The sequence below is a fragment of the Chroicocephalus ridibundus genome, chromosome 3 (genome assembly GCF_963924245.1).
Source record: "Chroicocephalus ridibundus chromosome 3, bChrRid1.1, whole genome shotgun sequence".
NCBI lineage: Eukaryota > Metazoa > Chordata > Aves > Charadriiformes > Laridae > Chroicocephalus > Chroicocephalus ridibundus.
Genome location: NC_086286.1, coordinates 79,718,543 through 79,733,942, shown reverse-complemented (window position 1 = coordinate 79,733,942; position 15,400 = coordinate 79,718,543). Strand labels below are relative to the sequence as shown.

Here is a 15,400-nt window from a genome sequence, read left to right as displayed (position 1 = left end):
AGAGCATAGTGTGGTGAGCCGGACTAGGGAAGTGATCATCCCCCTGTACTCGGCACTGGTGAGGCCCCACCTCGAGTACTGCGTTCAGTTTTGGGCCCCTCGCTACAGGAGGGACATTGAGGTGTTGGAGCGTGTCCAGAGAAGGGCTACAAAGCTGGTGAGGGGCCTGGAGGACAAACCTTATGAGGAACGACTGAGGGAGCTGGGGTTGTTTAGCCTGGAGAAGAGGAGGCTGAGGGGAGACCTTATCACCCTCTACAACTACGTGAAAGGAGGTTGTAGAGAGATGGGGGCTGACCTCTTCTCCCTGGTGACAAGTGATAGGACGAGGGGAAACGGGTTCAAGTTACGTCAGGGGAGGTTTAGATTAGATATTAGGAGACATTTTTTCACTGAAAGGGTTATTAAACATTGGAATAGGCTGCCCAGGGAGGTGGTGGATTCACCATCTCTGGAGGTGTTTAAAAAAAGGGTAGATGGGGCACTGAGGGACATGGTTTAGAAGTGGCTCTTGTCAGGGTAGGCTAAAGGTTGGACTCGATGATCTTAAAGGTCCCTTCCAACCTCAACAATTCTATGATTCTATGATTCTATGATTCTATCAGTTTTCCCCGAGCCTTGCTGCCTCCTGCTGTAATATACACTGTGACCAAGATAAAGACTTCTACATCTTGGTCAAACAATGGGGAATTTGTAGAGCTGTGCACGGTGGCTGAAAGGCCAAAGGCCACATTTCTACAGGCTTCTCCAGACTCTGCTTAGACAAAGATGTCATTTCAACTCTGCCCTGAAATGAGATAGATAAGTCTCAGCTCTGGCGACAGGAAAGGCAAGTGCTTGATTTACAGCCTGGGAGTGGAGAAACACCAGGAGCACTTTGCTCTTTGAATATTGCAAAGCCCACCTGGCTGCTTCAAGCCCAGACCTTGAATGGAGGAGCCAGGGGCACTCACTGTGCAAGGGGGGTGATTTTGGCAGCTCCCAGCTCTGTAGCCGTGGTACCCGCTTTGCAGAGGAATGTCCTAGCTCCGTCTCTTTTCTTCCTTGTGGAAGAAGTAGGTCCATCTTAGAGGAAAATGGGAAAGACCTATGGCAGCAGACCTATTGCATAGGACCAGCTGGACTTCAGTGTGCCCAGCAACACAATGGGTCTGCATTTGAGGTGACACCAAATAGTCCATTGGACAGTGAGGAAACATTAAAGGACAGAGCTGTAAACAAAGTTATTGGCTAAATATTTGTTGGAGGTGTTGGGCAAGTAAGAGTTATATAAAGGACCTGCACATGAGAGGCCAGAATAAACCCATGGAAGCTTTACAAAGCTGATAGTGCCACCCTGAAATGGTCGGGATGGCATGGACATACTCATGCATACGCATGAGGAGACAGCAGGGCTAGCTGGGAGCGTTGCAGGACTCTGGTGCAACCTCAAGGGATGCTTTCCAAGACAGGAGCTGTGAGTGAGAAGTAGGAAAGAGCAAACCAGGAATACAGGAGAGGTGGCAAACCAGCGAAACACGCGAGCCTCTGCCGTCTGGTAAGGGGCCAGGCAGGTCAGGTTAGGGATGGAGGCAGGAAACAAGCCATTTGAGTCAATGCAGAAGACGAAAAGATGGTGAATGTGTTTCTCCCTGCTCCTCTTTCCAGTGAAAGCATCCCCATTTTTAAGCCTGTCTTTAAGAGTTAGAGCAGTATATTTATTTTTTTTTTTCTGTAATAACAATGCACGGAGTTGAAAACAAAGGTCTGATAAACTGCTGGGCATAGTTACAAGTGGATTCCTCTGGGCTCTGAAACCTGGCCAAGAACCTACCCGCAACTGCTCCCCTTGGAAGATGGTAGTGAAAGGGACTGGGAAGACAAAGGAGTTTTTCAGCACGTTTGATCTTCTTCTAACAGAAAGGAGAAAACTCAGAGTGGGTCTTCTCAAATCCCAAGGCAAGTTGGGAAGAGAAATTATAGTTGGTTGCCTCCCATTGCCTGAAAAGATCTGTGTGCTCTGAACTTTCTTATGAGTTTGAACAGACAGTTGCCTGGTTTTAGACATGATAGATGTTACTGGAATCCCGCCGGCTGACAGAGGGTTGCAGTGGGCAGTGGAAAACACAGGCACGCCGCTGTGATTTAGAAATAACTTTCTGCCAGCACTGGGAGCAAGCTCAGAGGTGTTTGAGTTATGTCCTGTTTGTCAGTGAGAGTGTGGCATCCCCCATGGTCATCACTCCTTCTTTAAAGAAGAGTGGAAATGCTAGAAAAGGAGGGCTACCTCGTTTGGACTATATTGGCCTATTACTCTGCGAAATGTCTTTGAAAGGAAAACTTTGAATAAAAGCCTCAAAAAAAGGTGGCGGGAGAGGAGGGAGCAGTACTGTACCTGGTATTACACCCAAAGGCAGTGGCGGTATCGTGACCTCAGTCCCTGACCTCCAGCTGGGCTGCCGGGAATTATAACGAATGCTCCTCACCACCAGCCAGGTTTTGCTTTTGTCCTGCTTATAACTGCCACTATCCCACCTTTTATTGCAGCCATTCATCATCGGCAGAAGGACTGGGAGATGATATTAAGGTTGTGGAAGATGTCGTTTGTATCAAAGCTTCCCCTCTTTTCTTTTCACCCTCTCCTTGCCCGTTCTCCTGCATACGCTTCATTCCTATTGGGTTTTGCTCCCCTCTCCAGACCGGTCACCCCTTCACCCAGCTCATAAATGATTGCTTTAATAATATTACAGCCCCTTCATTTTCATGCGTGAATGGCCCGAGTGGTGTGTCGCTCGTAAGCAAAGCAGGGAGAGATTTCTATTTTCACCCTTTAAAAGGCCACGGAAAATACAGAGAAAAGGATCCTTCCTGTCTTGCACCGATCCCAGACAAGCATTTATTGCTGCGGAGCAGCTTGCAGACACAGCCCGTTCGAGGGAAAGCTTTACCAACCAGACCTGGCCATTGTTTTTCCTTCTCCACATTTATTCAAAGTGCGGAACTGTTTATATACCACAAAGATGGGGATTAAAGGAAAAGAGTACGTGTAGAATTTACCAGCTGTTTAAGTCTTATTGTTACCTTCTGTATCGATCAAATCTGTTGCCTCTTAATTGGATATTGACTGTTGTGAAGCAAATAAGGCAAGCTGTCAGAGAGGGGAGGGATGGGGCGCGAGGTTTATCTTAATGGTATGTTGATCATGACTAGTCTATAAAAGCCAGTGGGAGAGGAGTTCATTAAACCAGCCTGCAATTGCTTTAAAAAAATATGCTCTGAGTCAAGATGATTAATCATATATGTGACACCGCAATCAGAGAAAATCCGCATTGTTGCTCTGGTATTTACAACGCTGAATCTTGAAATAAGCAGATGCATTGAAACAAATTCATTAGGGACAGTGATTTGTTTGGTCTGTGAGCCTTAGCTAACCGTAACCAACATTTGAGGATTTTTTTTTTCTATTTTTTTTATTTTCTTTTCCTTGGTGTTGTGTTTTGTTTTTCTGCCTCCCTGCTTCTCTGGCAGGCTGATTGGAAACGTGTGCTTGCCCTGCACAGGAGTCTCTCTGGGAACCTCTGCTGGGGAACCCTTGTAGAAATGGCAGCAGCGAGAAGGGAGACTTGAGCTACCTGACAGTAAACCACACAGAATACTTTGGAAGATGCTTTTACCTCATAAATTATAGTAGGGAATGAGAAGAGAGAGGGAAAGCTTATCAGCTACACTGGTGTGAGCTACCCGTTACAAAAATGGAATCTGCTGGGAAGTCTGTAGTATATTTTCATTTATTTCCTAGCCATATTTTAGCTGTGTATTGAGTATGTTGCAATAACTGTCAAGCACGGTCCATTAGTGTCTCTGGATCTGGCCTGTCATGAATCAGAAGGGAGATTAGTAGGACAGGCTCAACTTTTGTGAAGATCCTACGCAGCTGTGGCTTGTCGAAGGAACGTTCAAAGGGGCAATAAACAAAGCTTATTTCAAATTATCTCAATGTTATGTGTTTGTTATCGTGTTTGTTCTTTGACAATTCAGAACTGGTTATTAAAAATTTATGATATGGGTAAAGGTTTGTGCGGTTTGAAGAATTAGCTTTTCAGGCAACCACCTGAACGCTTCTCATATATCACCATGCCGTGAACTGTCAGGGAAAGGGTAGCGCAGTCCCGCAGAAGCCAGTAAAGCTGCAGAAACTGCCTGGTTATTAGCCGATAGAGGAAGGAAGAAGGTGCGTAAGTCTGGAATGCAGTGGGAAAATGAGGTTTAACGGGGAGTTTTCGTTTGAGAGCCTAGAGAACTGAGATCCAGTTCCCTGCTCGAGCAACTGGATTGAGGCTGGACCGCCTTCGCTTGCTTGTGGGCCCGAGTCATTTAACATCTCAATCCTTCTAGTCCTCTTCCTATAAAAATTAGAAGAGTGGTCCAAGGCAGTAGACACCGCGATTTTTGCATCAGTTGCTCTTTCTGGATGTACTGTGAAACTGAAGGCGATCATCAGTTTTTCCTAAGTATTTTACGACTATGGTAGAAGGGGCTATAAATGTACAGGCATTGCAAGCTGTATAAAAAGAAAATCCTGATTTTGTCTGGAAGGGTGAGAAATCCAGCAGGAAATCAGGATTCTTCTATAAAGTATATGAAACAAAACTGAGGGGAGGGGAGAAAAAGTTATATAGAATCCAAAAAGCTGAATCCTTTTTTTTTTGTGTAAGTTTTGAGTGACTTTTAGATGCAGTAGGATGAAAGTTATGACTTTAGCAGGCACCAGGGTAGTACTGTTATTAGTATTTCCTTTTGATTCACTTATAATATTATTTATATTGTAATAGAGTTTGCAGCTTGCATTTTAAATATAAACTGTGGATAATTTTATACCATGAAATTCTCAGTGAAAAATTTAATACATAAAGCTGGACCATTCGGAGCCATAGCCTGTGGAAGACAAGCATTATTCAAAAAAAGAAAAGATCCATAGATAACCGTTTATCAGATTTTCAGGCACATTTGTTTGGATTTTTTAGTGTGCTTCAGTTATGCAAGAAAATGAACGTGACATTCCTCAGTTGCTTTGATGAGGATAATTTCAGAAACACTGCCCTATCATTCCACAGATTGGCACCTTCTCCTTCTTTGTCATAATGCATTTTCTCTAGGGTGGCTTTTCTCAGCAAAACTGCCTGTTTCCCAGGAGTTTTTACACCTGTTCAGAAAGGGACAATGAGGAGGTGTGGGTTGGGCTTGGTTAGAATAGCAGGTTCAACCTAGTGGCTATTTATTTTTAAAGAAGTCAGGGAGTATTTCTTCTCTTAGCACAATGGAGAAGATTGCAGGATATTCCAAATGATGTATTTTCTCTGGTTTTAATCACACTAGCCACATTGCTGGCTCCTGAAAACATTTCTACACCAAACCTTCTCCTAAACACGTGGACTCAAAATGCTTTTCTAATCCAGTCTGCCATTAGTGGTGTCCTGTTCAGATTTTGTATTCACTTTTGACAGCTGTAGAAATGAAATAGCAACTAAAATGTGAACACAGGCTAGAGTTTGGGTCTAGATTCATCACTGTCTATAATGGACGTACCACGGTAAAGCGTAAGCAGGTCTTACCAAGAGATACACCAACTGTAAGGTCCCTTGTCTTGCCAAGGATGCCTGCAGGGAGTTGAACCTCAGGCTCTACTTAGGGACGGCATCTTTGCAGGGGCATCTTTGCTCCTTCTCGGTGACCGTGTAACTTCACTCTCTGTGAAAGGGACTCCTCAGGACATAGGCGCCAGGAGCAGCTGAGTGCCGGGGAGAGATTTCAAGCAAGGCTGGGGATACACCCCAGGCAACAAAATGGCACAAACCTGTCTCCAGCGGTACACCCTCCGCTCAGGACCTGGGAAGAGCTGCGTGTCCAGTCCCGAGGTTTTGCCTGCCGTGTTGATGTTGTTCCACTTGTTTCCATGCACTGGTGACTTCTTCCAGGGTAGACAAGATCTCAATTCCTATCTTAAATAATGGGTGGAGATGCGCGCGTGTGTGTGTTTGTTCATATGTTCGCGTGTGTCTTGGGGTGGCATGTGTGGGGAGAGACGAGAGGAGGCAGCAAAAGAAGTCAGCAAAAGTCCTTTTGCTTTTTCTCTGCATACTTAATAAAGAAGTTATAAGAGGGCATATTCACAATTTCGTTTTAACTTTGTAGATCACCTCCAGTAGACAGATTGTCTCGTGGACCACTTCCCCTCCCCTTGGCGATCAAATAACATTCCTGTGGTGACTACAGCAGTTGCTTACATGGAAAAATAACATTGGGAAAGTATTTAATGTATTTTTAGCTGTGTTTAAATGCATTTTAGCAGCTGGAAACAAGGGGAGTTAGTAGCACGTGACGTGCAAGATCTCCGTAGACCACCACCGAGTGCGCAGAGAGCCACTGCAGGCAGAGAGACCCCAAGCTGGGAGACATTGGGTAGGGTGGTCACCTCTAATCTGGGGTGGCCAGAGGAGGTCAGGCAAAAGGGATAACCTTGATTCTAGTAGGATGTAAATGATAACAATGTGATAAACAAACAGTGGGATTTTAGGTCCTTTTTTTTTCCACTGATCTGAGTTTTGTGAGATTTTATGAAACATTATTTTGACATGTTTCAAAATACCTCGGACTTTTTTGAAAAGCTTGAGAAGATTTTAGAGGCTTGGAGTGGCAAAATATTACAACTGTAGAGATTAGTGAGTAGAGTGCAGCTGAGAGAGGCAACAAGGCTCATAAATTCCGTTTATTCCATCACGCGGCAAATCAGGAAAATCCTGAAATCCTCCAGAAGAGCAAACCTCTTGTCAAACATTCAAATATTAATGGGAGCTTTCCCTGAGGGAAGACTTCCCCCAAGCCGAGGGCTCGCTCATTCACTCCTATAACTGCACGGTTGTTGAACCAGGGATGTCCTCTCCGGACCGTCGTCCCTGGCCCTGCTCCACTCCCAGTATGGAGCCACAACCTGGCACCCTCATGTCAGGCTCCCTCACCGCCCCAGCAAGTACATTCATATTTCTGGGAAGAATATACTGAACAGATGGAAGTTTAGTACTATTTTTACCGTGGCTGGTGCAGTGAATGTAGAGAGCATGATAATTGATTATCTGGGACAACAGAAATGCACAGGAACTAGAATTTCAAGGATTAGGGTCTCCCCGAGGATTTCCTTCGAGTTTAAGTGAAGGGAGAGATAACCTTTGTGGTGGAAACGGAAACACGGCTTTCAGTTCCCATCTGCGGCCAGCCTCCGGAGACAATAGTATTAAGGGTGATGTGAACTTCCCCTGTTCATCGCCACGGGACGGGAGCCTCGCCGCAGTTATCTGCGCTTCTATAGCAACGCTGCTCAACTTCTCGCAGCTTTTTTTTTTTCTCCCGCCAGAGACATTCAACTAATGTCTGCGTTTAACATGTCTGGGGGGTAACAGTCCCGTGTTTCATCTGTTTGAAAGGACATTTATGAAAATTAGGTGGCAATTTTATCCTGAGTAAGCAGGCTAATATTCTGTCACTCTGCATTACTCAAGTGGCCATTGCTCTTAGAAAATAGATGTTAGGTGTTTTCAGTTAAGTGGCATTAAACTTTTGTGGACCAAGCAGCAGGGTTTCATTGTGAATGCATTGTCCCGTTTTAGTGGAAGCTTTGCATTAAGAAGTTCCATCTTAATAAATTATTCTGTTCAACCTACCTTGTGACTTATACTGTCATACAATCCTGCCCTTAATATTAGAACGTAAGCACAGATTTCCTTCCTCTCCCAAGGCTAAGGCGGCATAAAAAGACTTACACCGAAACTAAGAAATCCTCTGTCTGGATCAAGATAATTTTTCTCTGAGAATAAGGAGAAACAAATATCCATGCTCTTTGGAGAGGAGGAAATTCTGCTGTGGATTGTTCTTCCTCCCATCACGTTAAAAAAAGGAATCTTGACTTAATATATAGTCGGTTTCCAAACTGTTGGCATCTCTCACAAATATAGGCTGGCTGGCGTATGAACAACCGAAGATGGTTGTCATCATGCACTTATTAATGAGTACACATATCTCTGAACATCAAATGCTGTGCTGTTTTCAGAGAGCTCCTTTCAGATCCCTGTTCTTTTTTTTTTATTTTTTTTCCCTTACCCTCCTGCCATTTTCCTTCAAAGCTCAGAGGTAGAAAGCAGAGAGGAAAGGGACCTGGGAAAGGAGATGTTCTCATCCGTCCAGCTTCCCCATGTCAGGAGCTACTCTGTGCATGTCATTCCTGACAGATGTTTGCCTAATCTGCTCTTAAAAAACTCCAGTGATGGGGCTTTGACAGTGTCCTTAGGCAATCTGCTCCAGCGCTTTGCTGTACCCATCATTAAGAAGGGTTTCCTGATATCTAACCTGCAATTAAAGGCTACGATTTCCTGTGCAACCCGTCATCAGGCTGACCTTACAGCCAAGCCAGCTCCACCAAGTCGACTGCAGTTTCCTCGCTAGACCTTCCTTGCCAGTGCTGCTCCTTGGGTAACGTCCTCTCTTCTGCCAGGAGCAGCCGGGGCCGTGTGAGCGATGCCAGTTTTGTCCAGTGTCCAGCCCTCGGCATCCCACGGGCCAGCAATGGGCAGGTTTCCCTCTCGGAGCCCGTGCAGCTGACGGGAAGGCGGCTGCCTGCCAGCGGAGGCTATTGAATTCGGAGATTCAGTAAATCCCAGGAGAGGCGCTGCCACAGTGAAGTTGCAGCAGTTTTGCGCTGATAAAAAACCGTCAGCGCTCACCATGGTCCCAGGCCTCAGAACAGGAGCTGAAACCTTTTTTGTCCTGGAACAAAATGTGCTGGTGAGAGCAGTTGTACCATATATTGCATATATGCAATCAATGGCATCTAGCATTTTGGGCATATATTTTATTTTTTTTTATGAGAGCATTTCTCTAACCATTTCAGCAGTTCAAAAGCATTTTAAAAAAATCAGAGAGATCCCAGGTTTGGCTTGGGCTTTTTTCAGTTGCTTCCTTTTAATCAATAAGCAGACAAAATACATCCCATGGCAGCCCAGGCCTGATGGAAGAAGCTGTAGCTGCCAGCCTGCTGCGAGCGAGGTCGAGATGGTGAGGAGCTGAGGCAGCCGCTTGCTGGCCTGCGGCGGCAATTGAGAGCGGGATACAGTCGGTGTAGATACAGGCATATCACGATATTACCATGGCAAGATAAACTCTGAGCCACTTCTTTAACACGCTTAGAACAGTGCTGAACATTTACAAGAGTGTTTCCTTCTGCAAATTATTTGCAACTGGAAGATGGTAGTGATGAATTAATGTAAAGCAACTGGAGAATTAGCCCTGGCTGCTGAGAATAGGTATTTTTTACAATGGAAACCGGCTAGCTAAACTAGGAATACTTTTGCTGCCTGAGTAAATTATAGTAGTATGTAGCTAAACTGGTTTTGAGACTAGGAAATTTTAGTGACATCCAAAGTTAAATAAAATAAGGTTCGGACCAGTAGGGGGGGGAGCACGTTGCCATCAGCAGGGGTGAATAACCTTTGCGTAACTGGCAATTTTAGTAAGCGGGTCAAGGTCGGTGGGGTTTGTCTCTCTATTTTGACACATGCAGTACAAACACCCTGATATCCATTTCATTTTACAAGGTGTGTGCGTGCACCAAGATAATGCTCCCGAGGGTCACCGGCAGGTTACAATGTGCCAGCCGTCACGTGCACAACATCTAGCATAGTGCCAAGATACGATTTCAGGGGTCTGGGGGGCACCGATAGCATTCAGAGCCCTACACAACACCTGTGCCTCACGCAACATCTCGCCAGCTCTCTGTCACTGAGCATCCCGTTGGCACCTGTGGTCCCGAGCTTGACAGGTCCGTTTCTATTTGTGCAAGGCATTTTTAAGGGCACTCGCCCCCCAGTTGTCTTCTAGATGACCTGGAAGAGCTTCGTCGAGTTGCCCATATTCCTTCATGGAGGAGAGGAAAGGACAAAGTTTTCAAAATGAGAATTGGGGTGTTTTTTTTATAAAAAACACGGTCAAACTCGAAACTTTGTATTCCACAGAGCATGGGAGGTAGATTTACTGTGTGAGAGAGGTTTCAGTTTCAACCGAATTAGAAGAATGCATTTAAACCTTTGTCAGTATAAAAGTGATTTCAGGTGCTCAGGAATGCTCTGCCTCTTCCTTGTGGTTTGGAGGAAAAATTTTAAACATTTTCCACCCTGCAGCTATTGAGGGCAGTGAAAGAAAATTCCTATAAGCTGCTAGGAAACGTAGAGAATAAATTCGTTTCCCACTTCCCGCTTCTTGTAATAATCATGAATTGTAGGTGCTACTCAAAACATACCTTTGGACAAACTTTGCACTTTTAAAAATGATATTTTTTTTGTCAGGCAGAGTTTGTTCCCGCCCCGTGGCTGACAAGCAGAGGCCCAAGTCGAAGCCCGATGGAGTCAATGGTCTTTCAATGAGATGCAACCCCTTCACATTTTCCTAAAAAATCCCCCGTGCCATTAACCCACAGCTCCCCTTTCCTACCCCGTCTCTCCCCGGGGAGAGGCAGAAGCAGCCTATTTGAAGGCAAACAAGCCGTAGAGCCTACAAGGTGTAAATATCTTTCATAAATGCCAACGCTGAAAAAGCCTGGGCGCCGGGAGTGTGACACACGACGACAGGCAGTTCACGCCGTGCAAGGAGGGGGGGACACACACGATATGGCAGCGCTGCCGCAGCCGTCGAGACACGAGTGCATTGCACTTGGGCATCCCTGGACCCCCTCTGCCCTGGGGAATGGGGATGTGGGGAAGCTGGAGGGATGGGGAGCAGGACTAACTGCTCCTCGCCCCATTCCGCCGGCTCCCCTCGCCCCCATTCCGGTCCTCCCCCCCTGCCTCCCTTTCTGCCCTCCTCCTCTCCCCGGCTTCTTCTTCGGGCAAGGGGCTGATTTAAATAGGTTGGCCGGGAGCCAGGAGCTCATCATTTTAATGCAGTGTAAAATGGAATGTGCATAATTATATGCAAGCCATATGTGAGGGAGACAGCTCAGCTGTGAATTTCGGGAGGCTGCGAGAGGGAGAGAGCGAACAGTCAGGGATCAGACGAGATGGAGCGGAACGGAGTGCAAGTGTCACCCAAATGAACAGTGTAATGAGTGTATTGCTGACACTCCTCCTTTCACCTGCTTCTCCCTTTTGCTTTAACTCGAAAGCAGAAAATGCTGTAGATGAGAAGGGAAAAATACTATATGCAAGCAGGATTGCTAATGGGCTCTGGTAATGTCTCCATTTAAACTTCAGCTTTCTTAATTAACAGCGTAGTTCCAAATAACTGGTAACTTTTAATGCATCTTTGTCATTAAATATTTTGACCGCATTTGACTGAAGGATCATTGTTCTCGCTAGATGATTGCTCCTTTCAAAGCTTCACTTAAACATGGAGGGGGAATCCATTTATCTATAATAGTATTACATGTAAATTATGAGTATGCAAACTTATTTTTTTTGGCCTTGCTGTTAAACTTAAAATACGAGTACGTTATCTAGGGATTGCTTAATCATGTCAAAAAGTTTAAACGAGTACGTATGTAATGTAATCCTGAAAAATGCAATGAAGTAAATTGAAACCCTGAGTTACTCACAGTTTCCAGCTCAAATATTTTGTTTGGGTTTGTCTTTTGTTGTTCTAATTATTACACCACAATGAATTTGCATGTTCAACCTAAGCTATGTAAGAAAACAGCATCCCAAGTTCTCGTATCTAAAAGGTGTACTGAGCATTTAAAGAAACTTTTTAATAATGTTGTATTTTGGGATTCCCGTCTGTTTTAATGATCTGAGCTGTTATGCTTTTAGCTATTTTTTTTTCCTTCCATTATTTGTAAGTCCCTAAATAGGCCATTATATTTCCCTTCAGGCTAGAGATGAAGATGGACATGCTGAAAATTTTCCCCAGCAGCACTATGCTAAGGAAACTCCAAGACTTGCCTTCAAGAATAACTGCGAACTACTTGTAAGAATAACATACTTACAACAAGTCTAGATTGTTACTTTAGCACAGTGAAAACCGTTTTTTTTTTTTGAAAGGCTTTTGTTCATTATGACATACATTATGAAATATGATAGGTTTTTTTTTTTTTCCTGTTTAGCGTTCTAATGCTAGTTCTGCTATCCGTGAACAATTTAAGATCTCAAACTGCTTGAAAAATCTCTCATATTTGATGACAGCACGTGAATGGCCTTGTCGTACTACCTTGTCTCGCACGGTAAATCAGGGAGAGCCATGCAGGGAGCGGTTGGTGATGCACGAAAAGTCCCCTGTCCCCTCCCCCCTCTCTGAGGCGCCCCAAAACTCACTCTCCCACCCACCTTTTAGCTCTGCCTTGGTTTTGGGCGGTGGCGGCGCGTTTTGTTCTGCTGACACGCAGTGCTCCCTTTAGAGCTCGCCTGTTCCTCCCCTTCCTAGCTGCATGCAGGCGGGAGCATCCTCTCCTCTCCTCTCCACTCCTCTCCTCCACTCCTCTCCTCTCCTCTCCTCTCCTCCACTCCTCTCCTCTGCTGCGGGGAAAGAGCGAAAGCCAGGAAAGCACATACAGGGAGCCTGGAGTGTTTACAAGCCATGAGAGAGATGATGTCAGCTGTGAAAGGATCTCTGTTCCAAGGCAGGGTTAATTCGCTGTTCATTTTAGCATTTGCAGCTAGGCAAGATTAAAAGCAAGCAGGAATGCCTATTATATTTCTATTAAATGAATCTGTTGGGACCTAATGTTCTTGATTAGCTTGCGAAAACGAGTGCTCCACGATGAGTTTTTCTGTTTGCCTAAAGTAAACAGAGAATGAATTGTAGTACATTTAAGAGAGATTCACGCATGGCTTTCCAAAAGGGAGTTTTGGATGAACTGGGAGATCTCTCCCTCGCATTCGCCTTTCTTCTCGGCCGTACTTAAGTAAAATGTGTCGTTTGGCTAAATGGAAATATTTGTGGAGAGTCAGAACACGGGGTTGTATTTTGCAACAACAACTTTTTTTTTTTCCTCATTATAACTGTAGAAGAGGCGGGTGGCGATGGAGGAGCACGCTGCATTTCCTCTGCACTGAAACCCGTGTCTGCCTCCCCCGTAGAGGATGCAGGGCCAAAGGCCAATCTTGGTGTCCCGGGTGCAACATCCAGCGAAGTCGAGCTGATGAGCTGACGTAACCCAGTGCCGAAGCCGGTCCCCAGGTTCAGGCAGTTGATCAGAGAAGCCCAGACTGGAGGGCAGCAGCCCAGAGGTGGTGGCCAGTCCCTGGAGTGCAGAGCATCTTGGCCACGCCTGCACTAGTGGGCCCACAGGCTCTCCTACCCTCTGGTGTCCCCTGTGCTGAGCCAACCCCTGGTTAGGTAATGACAATGCTTTTTAGAGCCCTAGGAGTCACTCGGAAGGGTCAGTTTGTTCCCAGTATAATTCTCCCCAGGCAAAAGCGATGTGACCCCTAAGATCTGATCTTGCTTCCTCTTAAACTCCTTGCAAAGTTCCCGTTGGTTTCAGGGTTACATCCTAAGGGGAGGAAACCAGACAAACATAAAAAGTGATTCCCCAGTGCAGTCACAATTCTTGTGCCAAATAAGTTAAACTGTTTCTTCAAGGCCATGTTTAATTACTGTGCCGCTGGTCAATCAGGCCTGACGAACCATCACAGCACACCAGGATGCCCCCAAAGTCAATAGGTGTTGGAGGAGTTCAGGACTAGAGTTGGGAGACAATATGATATAAAATAAGTTATGTATTATTTCGATTTAAAATCTGCTTTATTTTTAGTGCAAGCAATCAATGAACCAGTTGACGCCCTTTGTGCTATTAAAATAAAGCATTCATTTAATGCCCAGTTAATTATTCCTCTATTAATATGTGTTTAAGTTTTTGCTTTATTATATCACTCCTGTGCCTGGCAAAAGCTCAAGTCATCCAAGTTAGTCTTTCATGTGCTTTTTTGGACAAGTTTCAGTTCTTGTTTAAGGAAGTAATAAAAGCAATTTGTTAGACTTTTATTTTTCCTATGCTATTGGAAACAAAATTGGCAGGGAGGTAATCTGTACTCAATTTGTATGTGAAAAAAAAAAGTGGTCAAATAATGAATATGTACCTAAAATATCTTTAAAGATGTATTTTAGGAACTTTCAGTGAAAATATGACGTTGAGCCTAGGCTTTGGTGGTGGGGAAACGAGTGTTGTTTGTCAAAGATGCTACGTGTTTCACAGAGGCAGTGGTTTTCCTTCTGTATTTTTACTTTTTGGGAAACAATGCTATATTAAAATGTGCTCAAGAGTAAAGGGAATTTCACAGGAACTGGCCATTAAGACAGCATCTTTCTCCTAAAGGCTAGTCAGTATTCCTACGTTTGTGCTAGGAATTGTCTCCTTGAGAGGGGAGAAGGGAAAAAAATATGAAAGAAAGGAGTGGGGACGGCTGCTTCTTCTAAAAAAATATTTTCCCCATGGTAAAAAATTACCCAGAGTCTAATAGTGCAAGTCAGATGCTGGCTGAGCGAAAAGCTGAGATTTTTTTTAAATGAAAGAGAAACTGAAACTTGTTTATGCTTTTGAGAATTGGGAAATCCTTGGAGTTTTCTCAGCGCGGTTGAAAGTAAGTGCGGTAATAGCCTGTCAGGTGGAACTGCAGGCTTCAGCTCAAAAGTGCTTTCTTTGCTTTAGGGTTCAGCTGCCATTTTCCAGCAAGGTTTGTTCCGGCAAGTGCAGGCTCCTCTGCTGGGGAAATGCTCGTGCTGGGAGGGTGCTGCCAGGCGGGATGCAGGGGCTGGCTCTGCGTGCCAGGGCTCTCCCGCAAGAGCCGGGCTACACCGCCTGAATCTTAACGTCACAGATCACTGGCACGCACGGCGAGCTTTAACTCCTTGGCATTTGGAGACATTCGAAAGCATAGTAACATAGAATATTACGAATTGTATGCTTTCTTCACGGAATCACAGAATCACAGAATGGTTCGGGTTGGAAGAGACCTTAAAGATCGTCTAGTTCCAACCCCCCTTACTCCTCAGAAGAGGAGATAATTTGGGTAGTGAGGTACAACTCAGCTATTTGGAGGGGGTTTTTTGAGAGAGTGATCTTGATAGGAAATAGAAGGAAGAAAGACGTATCATTTAGTCAAAAGAACCCCCTGAAGCGCTTACGGTAGTTCTGCGCATTAAGAAAAGCAGTGACAATTAAAGATTTTGGTTGGTATAGAAAGCCATTGTGCAGTTACGAGATTAGGTTCCTGGGTATTCGCTTCCCGTGCTAAATCCAGATACGTTGTGTCATGCTGTTTGTTGTAGAGCACAGAAAACAAAGCGGTTAAGATGCTCTAGTCAATGAGGACATCAAATTTTTCTTGTGAACTTTTCAGTATTTTCGAGAGCCATGTTTTCTTAAGTTTAGCTACCCATGATAAAT

The 15,400-nt window shown here is 44.8% G+C and overlaps 1 protein-coding gene across 2 annotated transcripts in view; it reads left to right on the top strand.

Moving 5' to 3' along the window:
- Window positions 1-15,400, top strand: part of SOBP (sine oculis binding protein homolog) — a 121,675-nt gene that overhangs the window by 54,616 nt on the left and 51,659 nt on the right. The window contains exon 5 of one of the 2 annotated variants that reach the window (XM_063329843.1): window positions 11,887-11,982. The exons of the other annotated variant lie outside the window; for it this stretch is intronic. Within the exon in view, the coding sequence (XP_063185913.1) occupies window positions 11,887-11,982 (96 nt within the window). The remainder of the gene's footprint in view (window positions 1-11,886; window positions 11,983-15,400) is intronic. 2 annotated transcript variants of the gene reach the window in all.